General features: G+C 46.1%; 2 protein-coding genes and 1 non-coding gene across 5 annotated transcripts; all 3 read left to right on the forward strand.

Annotated features, from left to right (window-relative positions):
• Positions 1-114: 114 nt before the first annotated feature.
• On the forward strand, positions 115-1,711 carry Trappc1 (trafficking protein particle complex subunit 1). Its single transcript, XM_046422136.2, has 4 exons — positions 115-355; positions 512-582; positions 903-1,041; positions 1,341-1,711. The coding sequence occupies exons 1-4, from the start codon at positions 257-259 to the stop codon at positions 1,467-1,469; spliced, it is 438 nt and encodes a 145-aa protein (XP_046278092.1). The 5' UTR covers positions 115-256; the 3' UTR covers positions 1,470-1,711.
• Positions 1,712-1,833: 122 nt separating this feature from the next.
• Positions 1,834-12,021, forward strand: Kcnab3 (potassium voltage-gated channel subfamily A regulatory beta subunit 3). 3 transcript variants are annotated; one of them, XM_046422134.2, is made up of 15 exons: positions 1,834-2,858; positions 4,096-4,139; positions 4,227-4,264; positions 4,498-4,577; positions 6,772-6,816; positions 6,901-6,945; positions 7,130-7,173; positions 7,349-7,435; positions 7,705-7,790; positions 7,936-8,056; positions 8,141-8,235; positions 8,321-8,441; positions 8,614-8,702; positions 9,294-9,454; positions 10,975-12,021. In XM_046422134.2, the coding sequence occupies exons 1-14, from the start codon at positions 2,134-2,136 to the stop codon at positions 9,438-9,440; spliced, it is 1,767 nt and encodes a 588-aa protein (XP_046278090.2). In that variant the 5' UTR covers positions 1,834-2,133; the 3' UTR covers positions 9,441-9,454; positions 10,975-12,021. The 3 variants fall into 3 exon arrangements, with proteins under 3 accessions (XP_046278090.2, XP_046278089.2, XP_058428031.1); XM_046422133.2 differs by lacking the exon at positions 10,975-12,021 and having other exon boundaries at positions 9,294-9,976; XM_058572048.1 differs by lacking the exon at positions 10,975-12,021 and having other exon boundaries at positions 8,980-9,428.
• LOC124077713 (small nucleolar RNA SNORA54) lies at positions 5,916-6,034 on the forward strand. Its single transcript, XR_006846708.1, has one exon. It is a non-coding gene; the product is annotated as a small nucleolar RNA SNORA54 (small nucleolar RNA).
• Positions 12,022-16,447: the final 4,426 nt, after the last annotated feature.

Genomic DNA, 16,447 nt, shown 5'->3' on the forward strand with positions numbered 1-16,447 from the left:
CACGGATTGGTTGATGGAGGGAGGCGGGGTCTGATGAAAGGTGTTGAGGCGGAGTTAATGCCCGGGTTTTGCAGTTAGAGCGCCCAATGGGGCGGGGCTGCTAGGAAACCGGAAGTAACTGCACCACGACTCTCAGAGCAATTCCGGTGAATCCGGGGTTGGAGTACCCACCTAGTTGGAGTGATCTGCGGCGGAGAATCCGAGCCTACTGAGTGAGAGCGGTCCTGGAACGAGGTTTACAGTCCCTGTCCTGTCGATGACTGTCCACAACCTATATCTATTTGACCGGAATGGAATGTGTCTGCACTACAGCGAGTGGCACCGCAAGAAGCAAGCGGGGATCCCCAAGGAGGAGGTGATGAGAGGGCCCCGGCTGCAGTCCGGGTGACCTCGCACCTCCAAACGTACAATAGTCCCAGCCCAACCCCCCTTCTCCAAATCCCGGCTGATTCTCAACCTCCACCTGGTCTCTTCCGACAACCAATACCTAACTCTGTCCCTCTCCCTCTAGGAGTACAAGCTGATGTACGGGATGCTATTCTCTATCCGTTCGTTTGTCAGCAAGATGTCCCCGCTAGACATGTACGCCGTGAGAAGGAGGGCTAGTCTTGGGAATTTGGGGGCAGAGGGGCTTACTTTGTAGAATGAAAGGGAGATTGGCTCCCAAAGCGGGGAGGAGAAATTAGAGAAGCTTAGAACAAAAATGTTGAAGTTTGCAGGAAGGGGAGTAGGGAAGTGGTGAGGTGGTGAAGAGGTTGGAGGTGGGGGCTAAACTGAGGGGTGGAGATGGGAGGTGTCTACTCAACTAGGTTCCTACAAACTGTATGCTTAAACAAGAGGGAGTCGACTTTGAAGGATCAGAAGTATTTCTGCCATCTTTAACACCCTCCTCATCTCTGCAGGAAGGACGGCTTCCTGGCCTTCCAAACTAGCCGTTACAAACTCCATTACTACGAGACGCCCACTGGGATCAAGGTTGTCATGAATACTGACTTAGGCGTGGGATCCATTCGAGATGTGCTGCACCACATCTACAGCGCGGTCAGTGTCCCCTTGAGGGATCCTTTCATCAGAACCCCTTAATAGCCACAGACAGAAACCCCCCAAAATCCCTCAAGTTTCCAGCCCTAATCCTACTGTGTTGTACCTCTGTTGAATTTAAGAGTTTTCTCAGAGGTCTTTAGATCCTTAGACATCCTTAGACAGTTTCTCTTAAGGGAGGGCTTGCCTCCCAGTCTTGGTTCCTTGTGAGTTCATACACCCTTGAGGTTATACTACATTTGGGGTTGAAAATTAGAAATGTCCAGAAAGCCAGGATTTTACACCGTCTTTCTCCACAGCTGTACGTGGAGCTGGTGGTGAAGAATCCCCTATGCCCACTGGGCCAAACTGTGCAAAGTGAACTTTTCCGCTCCCGGCTGGACTCTTATGTCCGCTCTCTGCCGTTCTTCTCTGCCCGAGCGGGTTGAAGCGAGCTACTTAATTCTTCAGGAGAATCTGAACTGCCTGGGGCCCTTCCTAACTTGTGGCCCCCGCTGTAAGCCCCTCCGTCTACCCTCCTCGAAAGCAAAAGCCCGTCCTCCATCCCGTCCCCTCCTCTTCACAATGGAGTCCCTATATCTCCAACCCGTCCTTGCTGTCCTCTTTCCAGTTTTTAACCCTTATATGACTCCACGAGAAGCCCAGAATAAACTTTTTGTCACCTTCTGCAGCCTGAGCATGTCTGTTTGAGTGGGCCGCCTGGTCCTGCCCCAGATAAAAGCAGAAACTAGGGCGGCTGTACCCATCAAGCCTGCAAAGAGGTTTTGCCCAAGGAATTTTCAATAGCCATCCCGTTGACATTTTGAGCTGGAAATTCTTTTTTGTTTTGTAGGATTTTAGCAGCAACCCTTTTTACTAAAGGGTACTAGTAGTGGTACATCCTTCCCCACCCCCAGTCGTGACAATCAGAGTGTCTCCAAACCTTGTCACATGTTTCTTGGGGGACATATTCCTCCCAACAAAGAACTACTGAGTAGAGGGAAGGCTGACATGCGTCGGGTCCAGAAAGTGTGGCAACTACGCTCCTAGGATGGATCTCTCTTCTGAGCACAATGAATAATCAAGTTATTGAGCCTTCAGCAGGCGGGGCTCATGCAGATGTGCCCCTGGTCTGGCTGGGAGGCGGGCGGTTCTATGCAGACGAGGGGGCGGTGCCTGCATGTTGATAAGCTGGGCTGGCTGCCGACGCGGCTGCGAGCCCCAGTAGGTCCCGCTGCGGTTCCGGCTAAAGTGGCATCCCTCTCCCGCCACCCTTTGTCCCTGGGTCCCTACCTTCTGAGGATCGCCCTTGATCTTACCCTCATCCATTTCCTACTCCCTGAACAGCTCCCCCCCGTATCTGAATATCTCCACTCCTGGAGCCCCCAGCGTTTCTCCCTTCCCGTCGCAAACCCCACGACCTCCAGCAGCCCGCCCCCGCGGGCCCGATCTGCCAGGCGGCTCCCGCCGCAGCCTCCTCAGCCTTCCCGCTCTCCCAGGGATCGCCCTATTACAACCCCAGGTGTCCGCGCTGGGGTGTCCCTGCTTCTTCCTCCTGTCCCCTCAGAGCCCCCTCCCTCGCCCTGGCCAGCCGGCATGCAGGTGTCTATCGCGTGTACCGAACAGAACCTTCGCAGCCGAAGCAGTGAGGACCGTCTGTGTGGACCCCGGCCGGGTCCCGGGGGCGGTAATGGAGGGCCAGTCGGTGGGGGGCATGGGAATCCTTCGGGGGGCGGCGGGTCCGGCTTTAAGGCCCGAGCCGCTCTGGTTCCCCGACCTCCAGCGCCCGCTGGGGCCCTGCGCGAAAGCACCGGCCGAAGCACTGGCATGAAATACAGGTATGGGGTGGCCGGGCAGCCTGCCCATTTGCTCCCGGTTCGGGACCCCTGAGGCGTCCTTGGGATGGCCGCCAAAACCCTTTCAAACTTTGGTAAAAATGTTCCTTCCGGTCCCCGGCACTCTCTTACTTGGTCATTCTCTTGTTCTCCATCAATACTCCTAACAGGATCAAGTTTAGCAAGGTTGAGTCCTGTCAAACCCAGGGGATGCTTCTGAGTTTCCCTCCTTACCCCTAGGAAGGTTGTGGATGCACGGACCTCCAGGCTGCATCCCCCTCCAATAGTGTCCTTGGGTTGGTGTCCTGGGGAGAGGAGGGAGGGAAACGACTTCTCACTCTGGCCTGCTCTGAGTGTCTGACCCAGATATTGCCCCCACCAGCCATGAGAGCTGGGTTTCTTTTGACCTCTCAGGGGTCAGGAAGGGGAGGGGACTGGGGCCTGTGGGAAGTAAGGACTATTATCTTACGTCCTCAGGATAAAGGACTGGTCTGGATGGAGGGCGGGCTTAAATTTGACATTATCTTAGAGAACTGAGACAGGGGCTCCTGATTGGTAGTGAGTAGAGGTCACTAATCTAACCTGGCTTTGTCACCTGAGTAATCTCATACCCTCCATGTGTCTGTCCCAATTGGGAAATTGAGCTGACTACCTGGATGGGACCCCTTGGGAGAAGTGGGCTCACTGGTTAGGAGATAGTCTCCACAAGACAATGGGAGCTGAGAGATGGAGAGGGGAAGAGGCTTTCATGTCACATTCCCCACCAGGTCTCCTGTTATGTCTTTGTGGGTATAGCCAGAGACCCTGGACTGAGTACCTGAACTTGACTTGGTTTACCTCTGCCATCCTGGAGTCAACCTAAGCATGCCATTCTCTGAAGGGTCTGTACTCACCACAACTATCCACATTCCCTGAAACCCCCTACTCCACACATCCCACAGATGATTCAAATACAGGCAAGAACTCACCCAGAAGAAAGACAAACCAGACAGCACATCTTCAATGTGATAAGAGGGAATAGAGGCATCCAGCCATTTATTTGTTCACTTGTTCTTTTAATAATATTCTTAGGGAATCTGCTATGGTAAGTACTGCCCAATCCCACAGGCTTACTGGGTCTAGTTTCTTTGGACTGAGACACCTTGAGGGCTTCTCAGTCTGGAAGGAAAGGAGCTGGGGGCTGATGACCTAGGTTCATAATGGAAGAGCCAGCCTTTCCTTCTGCTTCTGTATCCTACAGGAATCTAGGAAAGTCTGGTCTTCGAGTGTCCTGTCTTGGCCTGGGTGAGTCAGAACAGGAATTAAGGGAAGGGGGCATTCTTTCATGGCCCACTTCCCACAGTTCTCATGTATCTGGCTTCTCTCCTGCAGGTACCTGGGTCACATTTGGTTCTCAGATCTCAGATGAGGTATAAGTGATGGAACCTAGAAGCAGGGTGGGGTGGTGGTAAGGAAATCAGAAAAAGGGACCTGGAAAGGGGTTTGAACAGCAAGCATGGGGAAGGAGGGATCTGAGGCTGGAGACTGCAGAAAAGGGAAAGAATATTGAAATAAGGGATGAGGTGCCATGGGTTGGAGTACAGCAAGGGAGGTTACTGAGGGGCAATGGGTGATCTTCAACTTTTTCCTCTCACCTTCCTAGACAGCAGAAGATGTGCTGACAATTGCTTATGAGCATGGTATAAACCTGTTTGACACCGCTGAAGTGTATGCAGCAGGAAAGTAAGGACTGGGGAGAAAGAACTAAGTTACACTTGGAAGGCTGAGGGAACATCAGGGTTTCTTATTTCCCACTAAAGAACTCTGGGATTTCTGGGAAAACTAAGGTCCAGCCTTTCAGGACATGGGCCCCCAAAGCATTATAGGAGTTATAGTCCCAGCATCCATCCCTCTCTAGCTTACAGGCCAGTAGGCATACTGTGTAAGTCACATTAAATAAAACTAACAAATAAAATTTTTATCTTGAAGGAAAAAAAAAAAAAAAACCTAACAGCTGGGTGCAGTGGCACAACCCTGTAATCCCAGCAATTCAGGAGGCTGAGGCAAGAGGATCCCAAGTTTGAGGCCAGCCTCAGCAACTTAGCAAGACCCTGTCTCAAAATTAAAAAATGAATGAGAATGTAGCTCAGTGGTAAAGTGTCCCTGGGTTTTACCAGTAACAAACAAAGAAATAAACAAAACCCCAACAAACATATCTTGAGTATCATTATGTACAACTACATATGAACTACAAAGTTGTATTTTCATCAGGCCAAATAACATACCTGTGGCTTCTCACTAGGAATAGCCAAAACCTAGAATGCCTATTCTGCCTCTTCTCCATCTTGCAGACACTTCTGCTCATCTTTAAGACTTAGCCTAAATGTCAGTTTCTCTAAGAAGCTTTTATCCAACTCCCCATCCCCTATAAGCTTACTGCCTTCTGACACAATTAATTACTGGTTTAACTAGCTATATTTGCTGCTTATATCAGAGGCTTTTCCCCCCATGGAACTTGTCTTGCTCTTCCCCAAATCCCTCCACAGAGCCTAGCACAGAGCAGGCATTATTCTGTGTAAAATCAACATGCTCTCAAAAAGTGCATAGTGTAATCCCAGCAGTTTGAAGGCCATGGCAGGAGGATCGAAAGTTCAAAGCTAGCCTCAGCAACTTAGTGAGGCCCTAAGCAACTCAGTGAGACCCTGTCTCTAAATAAAATACACACACAAAAAAAGGGCTGGGGATGTTCTCAGTGGTTATGGGCCCTTGGATTCAATTCCCATTAAAAAAAAAAAAAAAAGTACACAGTGGGCCAGATATATAGCTCAGTGGTAAAATATTTGCTAGCACACATGAAGCTCTGGGTTCCATCCCCAAGGCCAGCCTCAGCAACTTAGCAAGACCCTGTCTCAAAAAAAAAAAAAAAAAAAAAAAAAGAATGAGAATGTAACTCAGTGGTAAAGTGTCCCTGGGTTTTACCAGTAACAAACAACATTGACAAAATGTGTATGGTCTAAGTGGTTACAACAAAAAACACAGGAAATAAACAATAGTAAAACATTTCAGTAAGAGTTCACCATATTGCACTGTTCGTAACCTGTCGGCCTGGTTGTAGCTGGCAGATTCCATTCCAGTGCCACAGCATCTCCAGCAATACATAACTGACCAGTGGCTTTCAGTTTCAGGTCTTGGAGTCAGTGTTTTATGAGGCGCTGTAGGTTAAAAAAAAAAAAAAAAGAAAAGAAAGAAAGAAAAAGAGTTCACCATAACAATTTAAGACTTGGGCTGGGGTTGTGGCTCAGTGGTAGAGCGCTCGCCTCGCATGTGCAAGGCCCTGTGTTTGATCCTTAGCACCACATAAAAATAAATAAATAAAATAAAGGTATTATGTACAACTACAACTAAAACATAATTTTTTTTTAAAAAAAGCAACTTAAGAGTTGTCACAAGTTAGCTCATAATTATATGCTAAAGAATTGTGTAACCAATTCAAATGAAGATTACAAGAAGGACTGATCCATAGACTGTAGCCATCAGAGCACATTCTATGAATGAGGCAGAATCTGAACTGAGCTTAGAATGGTGGGAAGTTCCCAGAAGGGGGAAGGCAACCCAGATGGTTGAAACCAGACAAGGCAGTGTTCTCCCTAATTCTACCAGTCTGTTCCCGTTCCCGCATCCTATTCTATCCCCTTAGCAACCCACAATAGGGCTTGATACCATAGTTGATACACAAGAGGTATTTGTTGAATTAATAAATGAATATTGTATGACTATACCCCTAGCTCCAGAAGCCACTCTTATTTAGTCCAAATTGAAGTTGAGAATCCATATGGGCTTCTGTTTTTTGCTTTACAAAAGAGCAAAAGGTGGGGAGGAGGGGAAAGAATTGATCCACCTTGGAGAGATCAGTGTCTTTGCATTGTTTTTCTTCCAGGGCTGAAAGAACCCTAGGTAACATCCTCAAGCGCAAAGGATGGAGGTGAGACCATGTTTTGGAGGGTTTCTGGGACATGATCATCCAAACATCCTTTACTTTTTGCTTCTCCCATTTCTCTTTTGCCAGGAGATCAAGCTATGTCATCACCACCAAGATTTTTGGGGGAGGACAGTAAGTGACTATTCCACTGTGACTGGGGAGAAGTGTATGGGGGGTGGTGAGGACTGCTGTCCCATACTTGCTATTGTAGGTCCCTGTCCTGCCTGTGAGGACTCATGCAATCCTCATGGCTCCAGGCCAACCCTGGTCCCCTATCTTTGTCACACCTCTTCTTTGACTTACCTTTTTCCTATAGGGCAGAAACTGAACGAGGCTTAAGTCGCAAACACATCATTGAAGGTGAGAGTTCGAGACTGGGGAAACTCAAGTGGATGGGCATAGAAATCAGAGGAGTTGGGAACACTTTCGAAAGCTTTGAATTGGAGGCTTTAGGTGGCCATGGCAGTGGGGTAGTCAGAATTCATAGGAAACAGAAACTGAGGAACTTACCGTTTTCTCCTCATCCCCACCTAAGGCTTGCGAGGATCCCTGGAACGCCTCCAGCTGGAATATGTGGATATCGTCTTCGCCAATCGCTCAGACCCTAACAGTCCTATGGAGGGTAAAAGTAGCACTCCCAAACCTGGTAGCCCTTCAAAACTGGGCACTTCCTTAAACCCTCAAGAAGCTAGCCCCAGCTCAGGAGGCCTTCCACACTCTACAGCAGAAGCTTAGACTCCAGGACTTGGACAGGAGGGAGGTGGAGAATAGATATACCTTTTTGGCTGCATGGAGATACCTGGGGGGGTCTTGGTGGGGCAGGCAGAGATCTGAAGATCTGGTAGATTCTAGGGGTCTAGCAGTGAAGCTCTTCCTTTCCTGTGTGCCTAGAGATTGTGCGAGCTATGACCTACGTCATCAACCAAGGGCTGGCCCTATATTGGGGGACATCCCGATGGGGGGCTGCAGAAATCATGGTGAGTCTGTGACCCCACCTCCCCCATCCCAAAACTGGTTCCCACTTTTCACATGGCTACTCCAGACTCCACTGCACTGGAGGAGGAAGTGAGGAAGAAAATGGAAAGAGTGTTCTGACTCCCATGTCCTCTCCACCTCACCCAGGAAGCCTACTCCATGGCCAGACAGTTTAATCTGATTCCTCCGGTGTGTGAACAAGTGGAGCACCACCTATTTCAGAGGGAGAAAGCGGAGATGCAGCTGCCTGAGCTCTATCACAAGATTGGTGTGCAGCCCCACATCCCTGCCTTTCACTCAGCCTCACTTGTGGCCTAGGTCCCTTTCCCATACCCAATCCTCTTGCTCTTAGGTGTTGGTTCAGTCACTTGGTCTCCTCTGGCCTGTGGTCTCATTACTAGCAAGTATGATGGGCGACTCCCAGATTCCTGCAGGGCCAGCATCAAGGTGAGATCTGAGATGGTGGAACTGGGGCCATCTGGCATGCTATGTGTGGTGGTAAAGTCTTTTGCTGATACTCCTTGTCTTCCAGGGCTACCAGTGGCTCAAGGACAAAGTACAGAGTGAGGATGGCAAGAAACAACAAGCCAAAGCCATGGACCTTCTGCCCATTGCTCACCAGCTGGGCTGCACTGTGGCCCAGCTTGCTATTGGTGAGACACTGCCAGTCCTGGACCCCTGTCTTCTCTTGAAACCTCACAAACCTACCCTAAGACTGGTTTGTCCCTAGGAATTATCCTCTTCTTCAGAAATACCACTGAAACCTGTGTGCTCACTCATCCCCATCAGTTCTTTTGTTTTTGTTTTTTCCTCCTCTGGCTCCAGCCTGGTGTCTCCGCAGTGAGGGTGTCAGCTCGGTTTTGCTGGGGGTGTCCAGTGAAGAGCAGCTGATGGAACACCTGGGCTCACTACAGGTGAGTTTGGAGACTAAGTGGCAAGGTTCATCTCTGTCCCCTTCCCCAGGAGTCAAAGCTACACTGTCCAACCCAGAATAGTCCAATGAGGTTAGCCACTACAAAGTCCTCACTTTGCAGGTGAGAGGTCCAAGATGACAAAGTGTGGCAGGGTCACAGCTGTGACTTGCTTTTTGCTAATAGTCCCTACTCTGGTACTTCCTTGGGTCTCTGAACCTCTTGACTTTCCTCAATACCCGAGATGTACGGCCTTGTCCACCACCCCATTCTCCTCCAGGTGCTGAGCCAGCTTACACCGCAGATGGTGATGGAGATAGACGGGCTCCTGGGGAACAAATCACATTCCAAGAAATAGTCCCTGGGGAGCGCAGACACTCAACCTGATCCGCTGCACCCGCCCAAGAATCGCATCTCCGCAGCCACCCCTTCACCCCTCCCCCGTATCCCTCCACCGAGCGGCCAGAACCAGGGTAGCCCCGCCCACTACAAATTCTGGCTTGAGTAGCGATGCTCATGAACAAAGCCATATCCTTCCGCAGTGGGGCTTGAGAGAAAAACTAATCCGCCCACCCCGTGCTGCGTCCTTTTTAGGCCTTCTTCCTAATCCTGGGCATGAGCTATGGGCGTACACTCTCTGCCGTTTGGTCTGGCTCCTTTCTCTCTTCTCCCTTGTGCCGGGGCCCAGAAAAAACACGGCAGATGCAAGAACATGCAGAGTACCTCAAAAGTGACTCTTGAAATGTCATCAAGGGGTAAGGACCTAATAAGTGAGTTATAATGTTATCTGGGACATAGGAAATGTGGTTTTACGATATTCCACACGAAGGCAGCCAGGCTGGTCCTGGCTGGAAGAAAATGAAAATCTCTGGGAAACCAGAACTCTACCTCCCAGCTCGGAGGTGCAAGACTTCAATCTAGAACTACTGTAATACCTTGTTCTTGCAGCGAGGGGCCAGAGTGGGGAAAACAGTGACAGCACCGGCAAAAGCAGAGGGAAATTTGATTGCAGATGTACAGTGTGATCTGGCCAAAATTGCCCAGGTGGCTCTTGGAAAACAAAGTTGAGTGGTGCTTTTGCATTAATGATAGTCTTTGGGCAGAGAAATGGGGCTGACAAAGACCTGGGAACAAATTTTTGAGCCTTGAGCTGGACTTCCTATCTGCCATTAGAGGACTGCAGTCTTCCTCCTGCAATAACCCTAAAGCAATAATGATAGCCCATCTTCTGTAAGATTTCCCAGGGAACTGTAAATAAAATTTCAGCTTGATCCTCACAGCGTCTGAAATTGCAGGGGATGGAGGGTAAGGTTTTAGCCTCACATTACATGGTCCTCTTGCATCGTCATTAGAAAACTCTCAGCACCAGTTTTCTCTTCATTCAGCTCAATGACGCAGGCACGGGGCTCCTGGTCACTGCTAATGAAGGACTTAGGCTCTAGGTACCCCAGGCATGGGTCTTTTCCCTTCCTTTTTTAGCGCCTAGTGATCTGGCTTCCTAGTTTTGTTGCTCCTCTGGTTGGTCATTCATCCAGAATGAAAGTCAGTTGCCTGACACTCTTGATCTTTTTGTGTTTTTAAAGTTTTATTAGTTATACTTCTTACTTGACTTGTACTTCTTTCTCTCTCACCCCGTACCCACACATCTAAAGAACTATAAGAGTAGTTTTCTCATTGCTAAGTAAAAGACTGTTCTGAAGTAGAGGCTTCAAGATTTAGAAGAAGAGCCCTACAGCGGTGGCGCACATCTGTAATCCCAGCAGCTCAGGAGGCTAAGACAGAAGGATCTTGAGTTCAAAGCCAGCCTTAGCAATGAGGAGGAGCTAAGCAACCCAGTGAGACCCTATCTTTAATAAAATACAAAATTGGGCTGGGGATGTGGCAACCCTAAATTCAATCCCTGGTACCCCCCCACCCCTCAAAAAAAAAAAGATTTAGTAGAAGAGAGGTCAAGTGCAGAGAGAGGGAAAGAAGTGTGTGTGTGGGGGGGTGTATTTGTGTGTCTTTGTACTGTGTATTGATCTCAGGAGTGCTTTACCAGTGAATTACATCTCCAGTCATTTTTATTTTTTATTTTGAGACGGGGTCTTTCTAAATTGCTAAGGTTGACCTTGAACTTGAGATCTTTCTGCCTCAGTCTCCTGAGTTGCTGGGATTATGGAAGAGTTATCATTTTAAAAGGAAAGAAAGAAAGAAAACCAGTGATGTGAGGGTAAAAGAAAAGCAGAATCAAATGGTGTGATGTCAGATACTGCTCCTATTTTCTTCCCCAAAGGACTCTGATTTCCTGGAGACAGAAAGTGGGTGGAAAGTTACAACCCTCAAAGATCACAAGGCAGAGGAGGATGAGATCTGCCTTCCTTAAATACAACCTCACCATCTCCCTTCTATCCCCCTTCATCCTGCCTTGATCCTGAAGCTGGGAGCACAGAGTAAAACCTATTTCCAAAAGAGAGAACCCAGGAGCATGCCATTTACTGGATTAGCAACCAACAAGATCAACTAATTAATACTTACATCCACCCCTATCATCTCCCACTCATTTTGGAAGACTGTGGAGGAAACAAAGAAGTAAAATGTATGACTAAACTATGATTAGTTCTTCTGTAACAAACACACAAGAATTTATCAATTCAAAATAGTATTCTCCTTAAATAGTTCTCTTGGAGAGTTATGCATTTCTTGTAATGTTGCCTACCCCATTGCTGAATACATTTTAAAACTCCTCTTAGAATTGCCTTCAGAGGCAGTTTAGAAGCCCCTTGGGGGGGGGGACACCCAAAATAAAAACCTTCCTTTACTGTCATACCTCCTATGTATATAAACATTAGCCATATTTCTCACCCACCTTATTCATGAATTTAACAAGTATTTGTTTATTGAGTTCTGCTATAGTATGGCACAGGGATATAGTGGTGAACAAAACCAGACTCAGAACAATTGTTGTGCAGTTTACTGATGGGAGAGAGAAACAATCAAATGACCACCAACCAAATACAAACTTCAGTTGTCCAAAGTCCAGAGGGGGAAAAGAGGGGAGGGATGAGGGGAATAGCATACACAAAGGCCTTTTGAAGAAGGGAACTTGCAAGCTGTGTTAGCTTTTCGTTGCTTTGACAAAATGCCTGATTAAACAACTTAAAGGGAGGAAAAATATTTTGGCTCACGGTTTCAGACTTTTCAGTTCATGGTCACTTGGCCCCTTGCTTTTGGACCTATGGTGAGGCAAAATATCATGATAGAAGCATACTGGAGAGGAAACTCTCATCTCATGGTGGTCAGGAAGCAGAGGAAAAGGAAGGGTCCAGGTCCCAATATCCCCTTCAATGCCCCAGTGACCCTAACTTCCTGTTATAAGGCCCCACCTCTAAAGGTTGTACCCTGATAGCACCTCCAGCCGAGGAGCAAGCCCTTCAACACATGAGCCTTTCTTTGGGTGACATTTAAGATTGAAACCATAACACAAGTCAAAGGTTTCCAGAGCCAAGGAGAAAAATGTGAGGCATGGGTGGAGTCGGAACACACAGCATTACAGAGCGCTTTAGAATATCTTTATCCTAAGGACAGCAGGAAAAACTTTATATCAGTTAGCTTTTGACACAAAACAAATCACTCCAAAATTTAGTGGCTTAAAAAGTTATTTTTTTCCATGATTCTGTGGGTTAGCTGGGAGTTCCTTTCTGTTTTCACCTGAGTTTGTTCATGAGGCTGTGTTCAACTGGCTGGTTAACAGCAGAATTCCAAGATGGACTCATTAGCACGTCTCATAGTTAGCACTGACTCTTGGTTGGGGCACCTCTGTTCTCCACGTGGCCTCACCCACCAGTGGTCTAGCCTTACTTCCTTGCATGGTCTCAGGGCAGCCTCCAAGGAGACAAAGACATAGCTGCAAGACCTCTGAAAGACTAGACCCAGAATACACATATCACTTCTGCCACATCCTATTAGTTAAGGCTGATCACAAAGCCAGCCCAGATTCAAGGTATAAGGAAATAGACCCCAATTTTTGATAGAGAAGCAGCAAAGCTGTGTTGCAAAGAAAATGGGGGACATTAAACTATCACATTAAAAGATTTTAAACAGGAATGGAAGGACTATGTGATAGGACCTGATTGAGTCTGACATTTGTAAATATCTAAAAGCCTACAGAGGCTGGAGTACTTATGGATAGACTGATTAGGTGGTTTTTGCTAAGGTCTAAGCAAGAGATGATAGTATGGGATGGGAATGGGAAAGACGGTAGAATGAATCAGATATAATTTTCCTATGTTCATAGATGAACAGTGTAACTCTATACCACGTACAACCACAAAAATGGGAAATTATACTCCATGTATATATAATATGTTAAATTACATGGTGGGCAGGAGGTGGCAATTAATAAGTAAATGGATTAGAGAGATGAATTTAAGCAGCAAAATGACCCAAGCTTGGCAATGGGTCAATAAAAGAAGGTAAGGGAAAAGGAGGTATCAAGGGTCACACCTTGGTTTTTTTTTTTTTTTTTTTTTTAATTTTTTATTGTGGGTTGTTCAAAACATTACAAATTTCTTGACATATCATATTCCACACTTTGATTCAAGTGGGTTATGAACTCCCACCTTCACCCCATACACAGATTGCAGATTCACATCAGTTACACATCCATTGATTTACAAATTGCCATACTAGTGTCTGTTGTGCTCTGCTGCCTTTCCCATCATCCACCCTCCCCCCTCCCCACCTCTCCCCTCCCCTCCCCTCCTCTCTCTCTACCCCCTCCACTGTATAACCCTGAGGGTCTCCTTCCATTACCGTGCAATTTCCCTTCTCTCTCCCTTTCCCTCCCACCTCTCATCCCTGTTAAATGTTAATCTTCTTCTCCTGTTCTTCGTCCCTACTCTGTTCTTAGTTACTTTCCTTATATCAAAGAAGACATTTGGCATTTGTTTTTTAGGGATTGGCTAGCTTCACTTAGCATAATCTGCTCTAATGCCATCCATTTCCCTGTAAATTCTATGATTTTGTCATTTTTTAATGCAGAGTAATACTCCATTGTGTATAAATGCCACATTTTTTTTATCCATTCGTCTATTGAAGGGCATCTAGGTTGGTTCCACAGTCTTGCTATTGTGAACTGTGCTGCTATGAACATCGATGTAGCAGTGTCCCTGTAGCATGCTCTTTTTAGGTCTTTAGGGAATAGACCAAGAAGGGGAATAGCTGGGTCAAATGGTGGCTCCATTCCCAGCTTTCCAAGAAATCTCCATACTGCTTTCCAAATTGGCTGCACCAATCTGCAGTCCCACCAGCAATGTACAAGTGTACCCTTTTCCCCACATCCTCGCCAGCACTTGTTGTTGTTTGACTTCGTAATGGCTGCCAATCTTACTGGAGTGAGATGGTATCTTAGGGTGGTTTTGATTTGCATTTCTCTGACAGCTAGAGATGTTGAGCATTTTTTCATGTACTTGTTGATTGACTGTATGTCCTCCTCTGAGAAGTGTCTGTTCAGGTCCTTGGCCCATTTGTTGATTGGGTTGTTTGTTCTCTTATTGTCTAATTTTTTGAGTTCTTTGTATACTCTGGATATTAGGGCTCTATCTGAAGTGTGAGGAGTAAAGATTTGTTCCCAGGATGTAGGCTCCCTATTTACCTCTCTTATTGTTTCTTTTGCTGAGAAAAAACTTTTTAGTTTGAGTAAGTCCCATTTGTTGATTCTAGTTATTAACTTTTGTGCTATGGGTGTCCTATTGAGGAATTTGGAGCCCGACCCCACCGAATGTAGATCATAGCCAACTTTTTCTTCTATCAGACGGCACGTCTCTGATTTGATATCAAGCTCCTTGATCCATTTTGAATTCACTTTTGTGCATGGCGAGAGAAAGGGATTCAGTTTCATTTTGTTGCATATGGATTTCCAGTTTTCCCAGCACCATTTGTTGAAGATGCTATCCTTCCTCCATTGCATGCTTTTAGCCCCTTTATCAAATATAAGATAGTTGTAGTTTTGTGGATTGGTTTCTGTGTCCTCTATTCTGTACCATTGGTCCACCCGCCTGTTTTGGTACCAGTACCATGCTGTTTTTGTTACTATTGCTCTGTAGTATAGTTTGAAGTCTGGTATCGCTATACCGCCTGATTCACACTTCCTGCTTAGCATTGTTTTTGCTATTCTGGGTCTTTTATTTTTCCATATGAATTTCATGATTGCTTTCTCTATGTCTACAAGAAATGCCATTGGGATTTTGATTGGCATTGCATTAAACCTATAGAGAACTTTTGGTAATATCGCCATTTTGATGATGTTAGTTCTGCCTATCCATGAACAGGGTATATTTTTCCATCTTCTAAGATCTTCTATTTCTCTCTTTAGGGTTCTGTAGTTTTCATTGTATAAGTCTTTCACCTCTTTTGTTAGGTTGATTCCCAAGTATTTTATTTTTTTTGAAGATATTGTGAATGGAGTGGTTGTCCTCATTTCCATTTCAGAGGATTTGTCACTGATATACAGGAATGCCTTTGATTTATGCGTGTTGATTTTAAATCCTGCCACTTTGCTGAATTCATTTATTAGCTCCAATAGTTTCTTTGTAGAGCCTTTTGGGTCTGCTAGGTATAGAATCATATCATCTGCAAATAGTGATAATTTAAGTTCTTCTTTTCCTATTTTTATGCCTTTAATTTCTTTCGTCTGTCTAATTGCTCTGGCCAGTGTTTCGAGAACTATGTTGAATAGAAGTGGTGAGAGAGGGCATCCCTGTCTTGTTCCAGATTTTAGAGGGAATGCCTTCAGTTTTTCTCCATTCAGAATGATGCTAGCCTGAGGCTTAGCATAGATTGCTTTTACAATATTGAGGTATGTTCCTGTTATCCCTAGTTTTTCTAGAGTTTTGAACATGAAGGGATGCTGTACTTTGTCGAATGCTTTTTCCGCATCTATCGAGATGATCATATGGTTCTTATTTTTAAGTCTATTGATGTGGTGAATAACATTTATTGATTTCCGTATATTGAACCAGCCTTGCATCCCAGGGATGAATCCTACTTGATCATGGTGTACAATTTTTTTGATATGTTTTTGTATCCGATTCGCCAGAATTTTATTGAGGATTTTTGCATCTAGGTTCATTAGAGATATTGGACACCTTGGTTTTTTGTGTTGGGTCAAGGAAGGGTTGGGAAACACTAGAAGTACTAGATTGATTAGGGAGATAATTACTTTGTTTTTTGTTTGTTGTTTGATTTTTGGTATGGGGATTGAACCCAGAGGCACTCTACCACTGAGCTAAATCCTCAGTCCTTTTAATTTTTTATTTTTGGTACCGGGGATTGAGCCACATCACCAGCCCTATTTTGTATTTATTTAGAGTGCCTTGCTTTTGCTGAGGCTGGCTTTGAACTTGCAATTCTCCTGCTTCAGCTTCCCCAGCCACTGGGATTATAGGCGTGCACCACCGTGCCCTCCAAGTCCTTTTAATTTTGAGACAGGGTCTTATTAAGTTGATGAAACTGACCTTAGACTTGTGACCTCTCATCCCAGTCTCCCAGGTCTCTAGGTTTACAGGCCACCACACCTAGCTATCAGTCTGAATTAAAGATAAACAAGAAAGGCTGTGGAGCTAGCAATGGGATACATAAATCTGGAGCTTGGTCTGTTGGCTGTCAAAAAAATGGGGAACCTTTATATAATAAAATCTACCTTAAAAGACTAAGATCTGGGGGGAGGGAGGAGTGGAGGTTCACCAGATTGGACAGGGGAAATGGGG

The sequence above is a fragment of the Marmota monax genome, unplaced genomic scaffold (assembly GCF_021218885.2).
Source record: "Marmota monax isolate L192 unplaced genomic scaffold, Marmota_monax_Labrador192_F-V1.1 WCK01_AAM20220418_F8-fsc00243, whole genome shotgun sequence".
NCBI lineage: Eukaryota > Metazoa > Chordata > Mammalia > Rodentia > Sciuridae > Marmota > Marmota monax.

Excerpts from the sequence above, each read along its gene's own strand:
- Kcnab3 (XM_046422134.2), top strand. The coding sequence starts at position 2,134 with ATGCAGATGTGCCCCTGGTCTGGCTGGGAGGCGGGCGGTTCTATGCAG. Across the intron at positions 2,859-4,095 it reads AGCACTGGCATGAAATACAG|GAATCTAGGAAAGTCTGGTC; the intron begins GTATGGGGTGGC and ends TGTATCCTACAG. Across the intron at positions 4,578-6,771 it reads GAAGTGTATGCAGCAGGAAA|GGCTGAAAGAACCCTAGGTA; the intron begins GTAAGGACTGGG and ends TTTTTCTTCCAG.
- Trappc1 (XM_046422136.2), top strand. The coding sequence starts at position 257 with ATGACTGTCCACAACCTATATCTATTTGACCGGAATGGAATGTGTCTG. Across the intron at positions 583-902 it reads AAGATGTCCCCGCTAGACAT|GAAGGACGGCTTCCTGGCCT; the intron begins GTACGCCGTGAG and ends TCATCTCTGCAG. Across the intron at positions 1,042-1,340 it reads TGCACCACATCTACAGCGCG|CTGTACGTGGAGCTGGTGGT; the intron begins GTCAGTGTCCCC and ends CTTTCTCCACAG.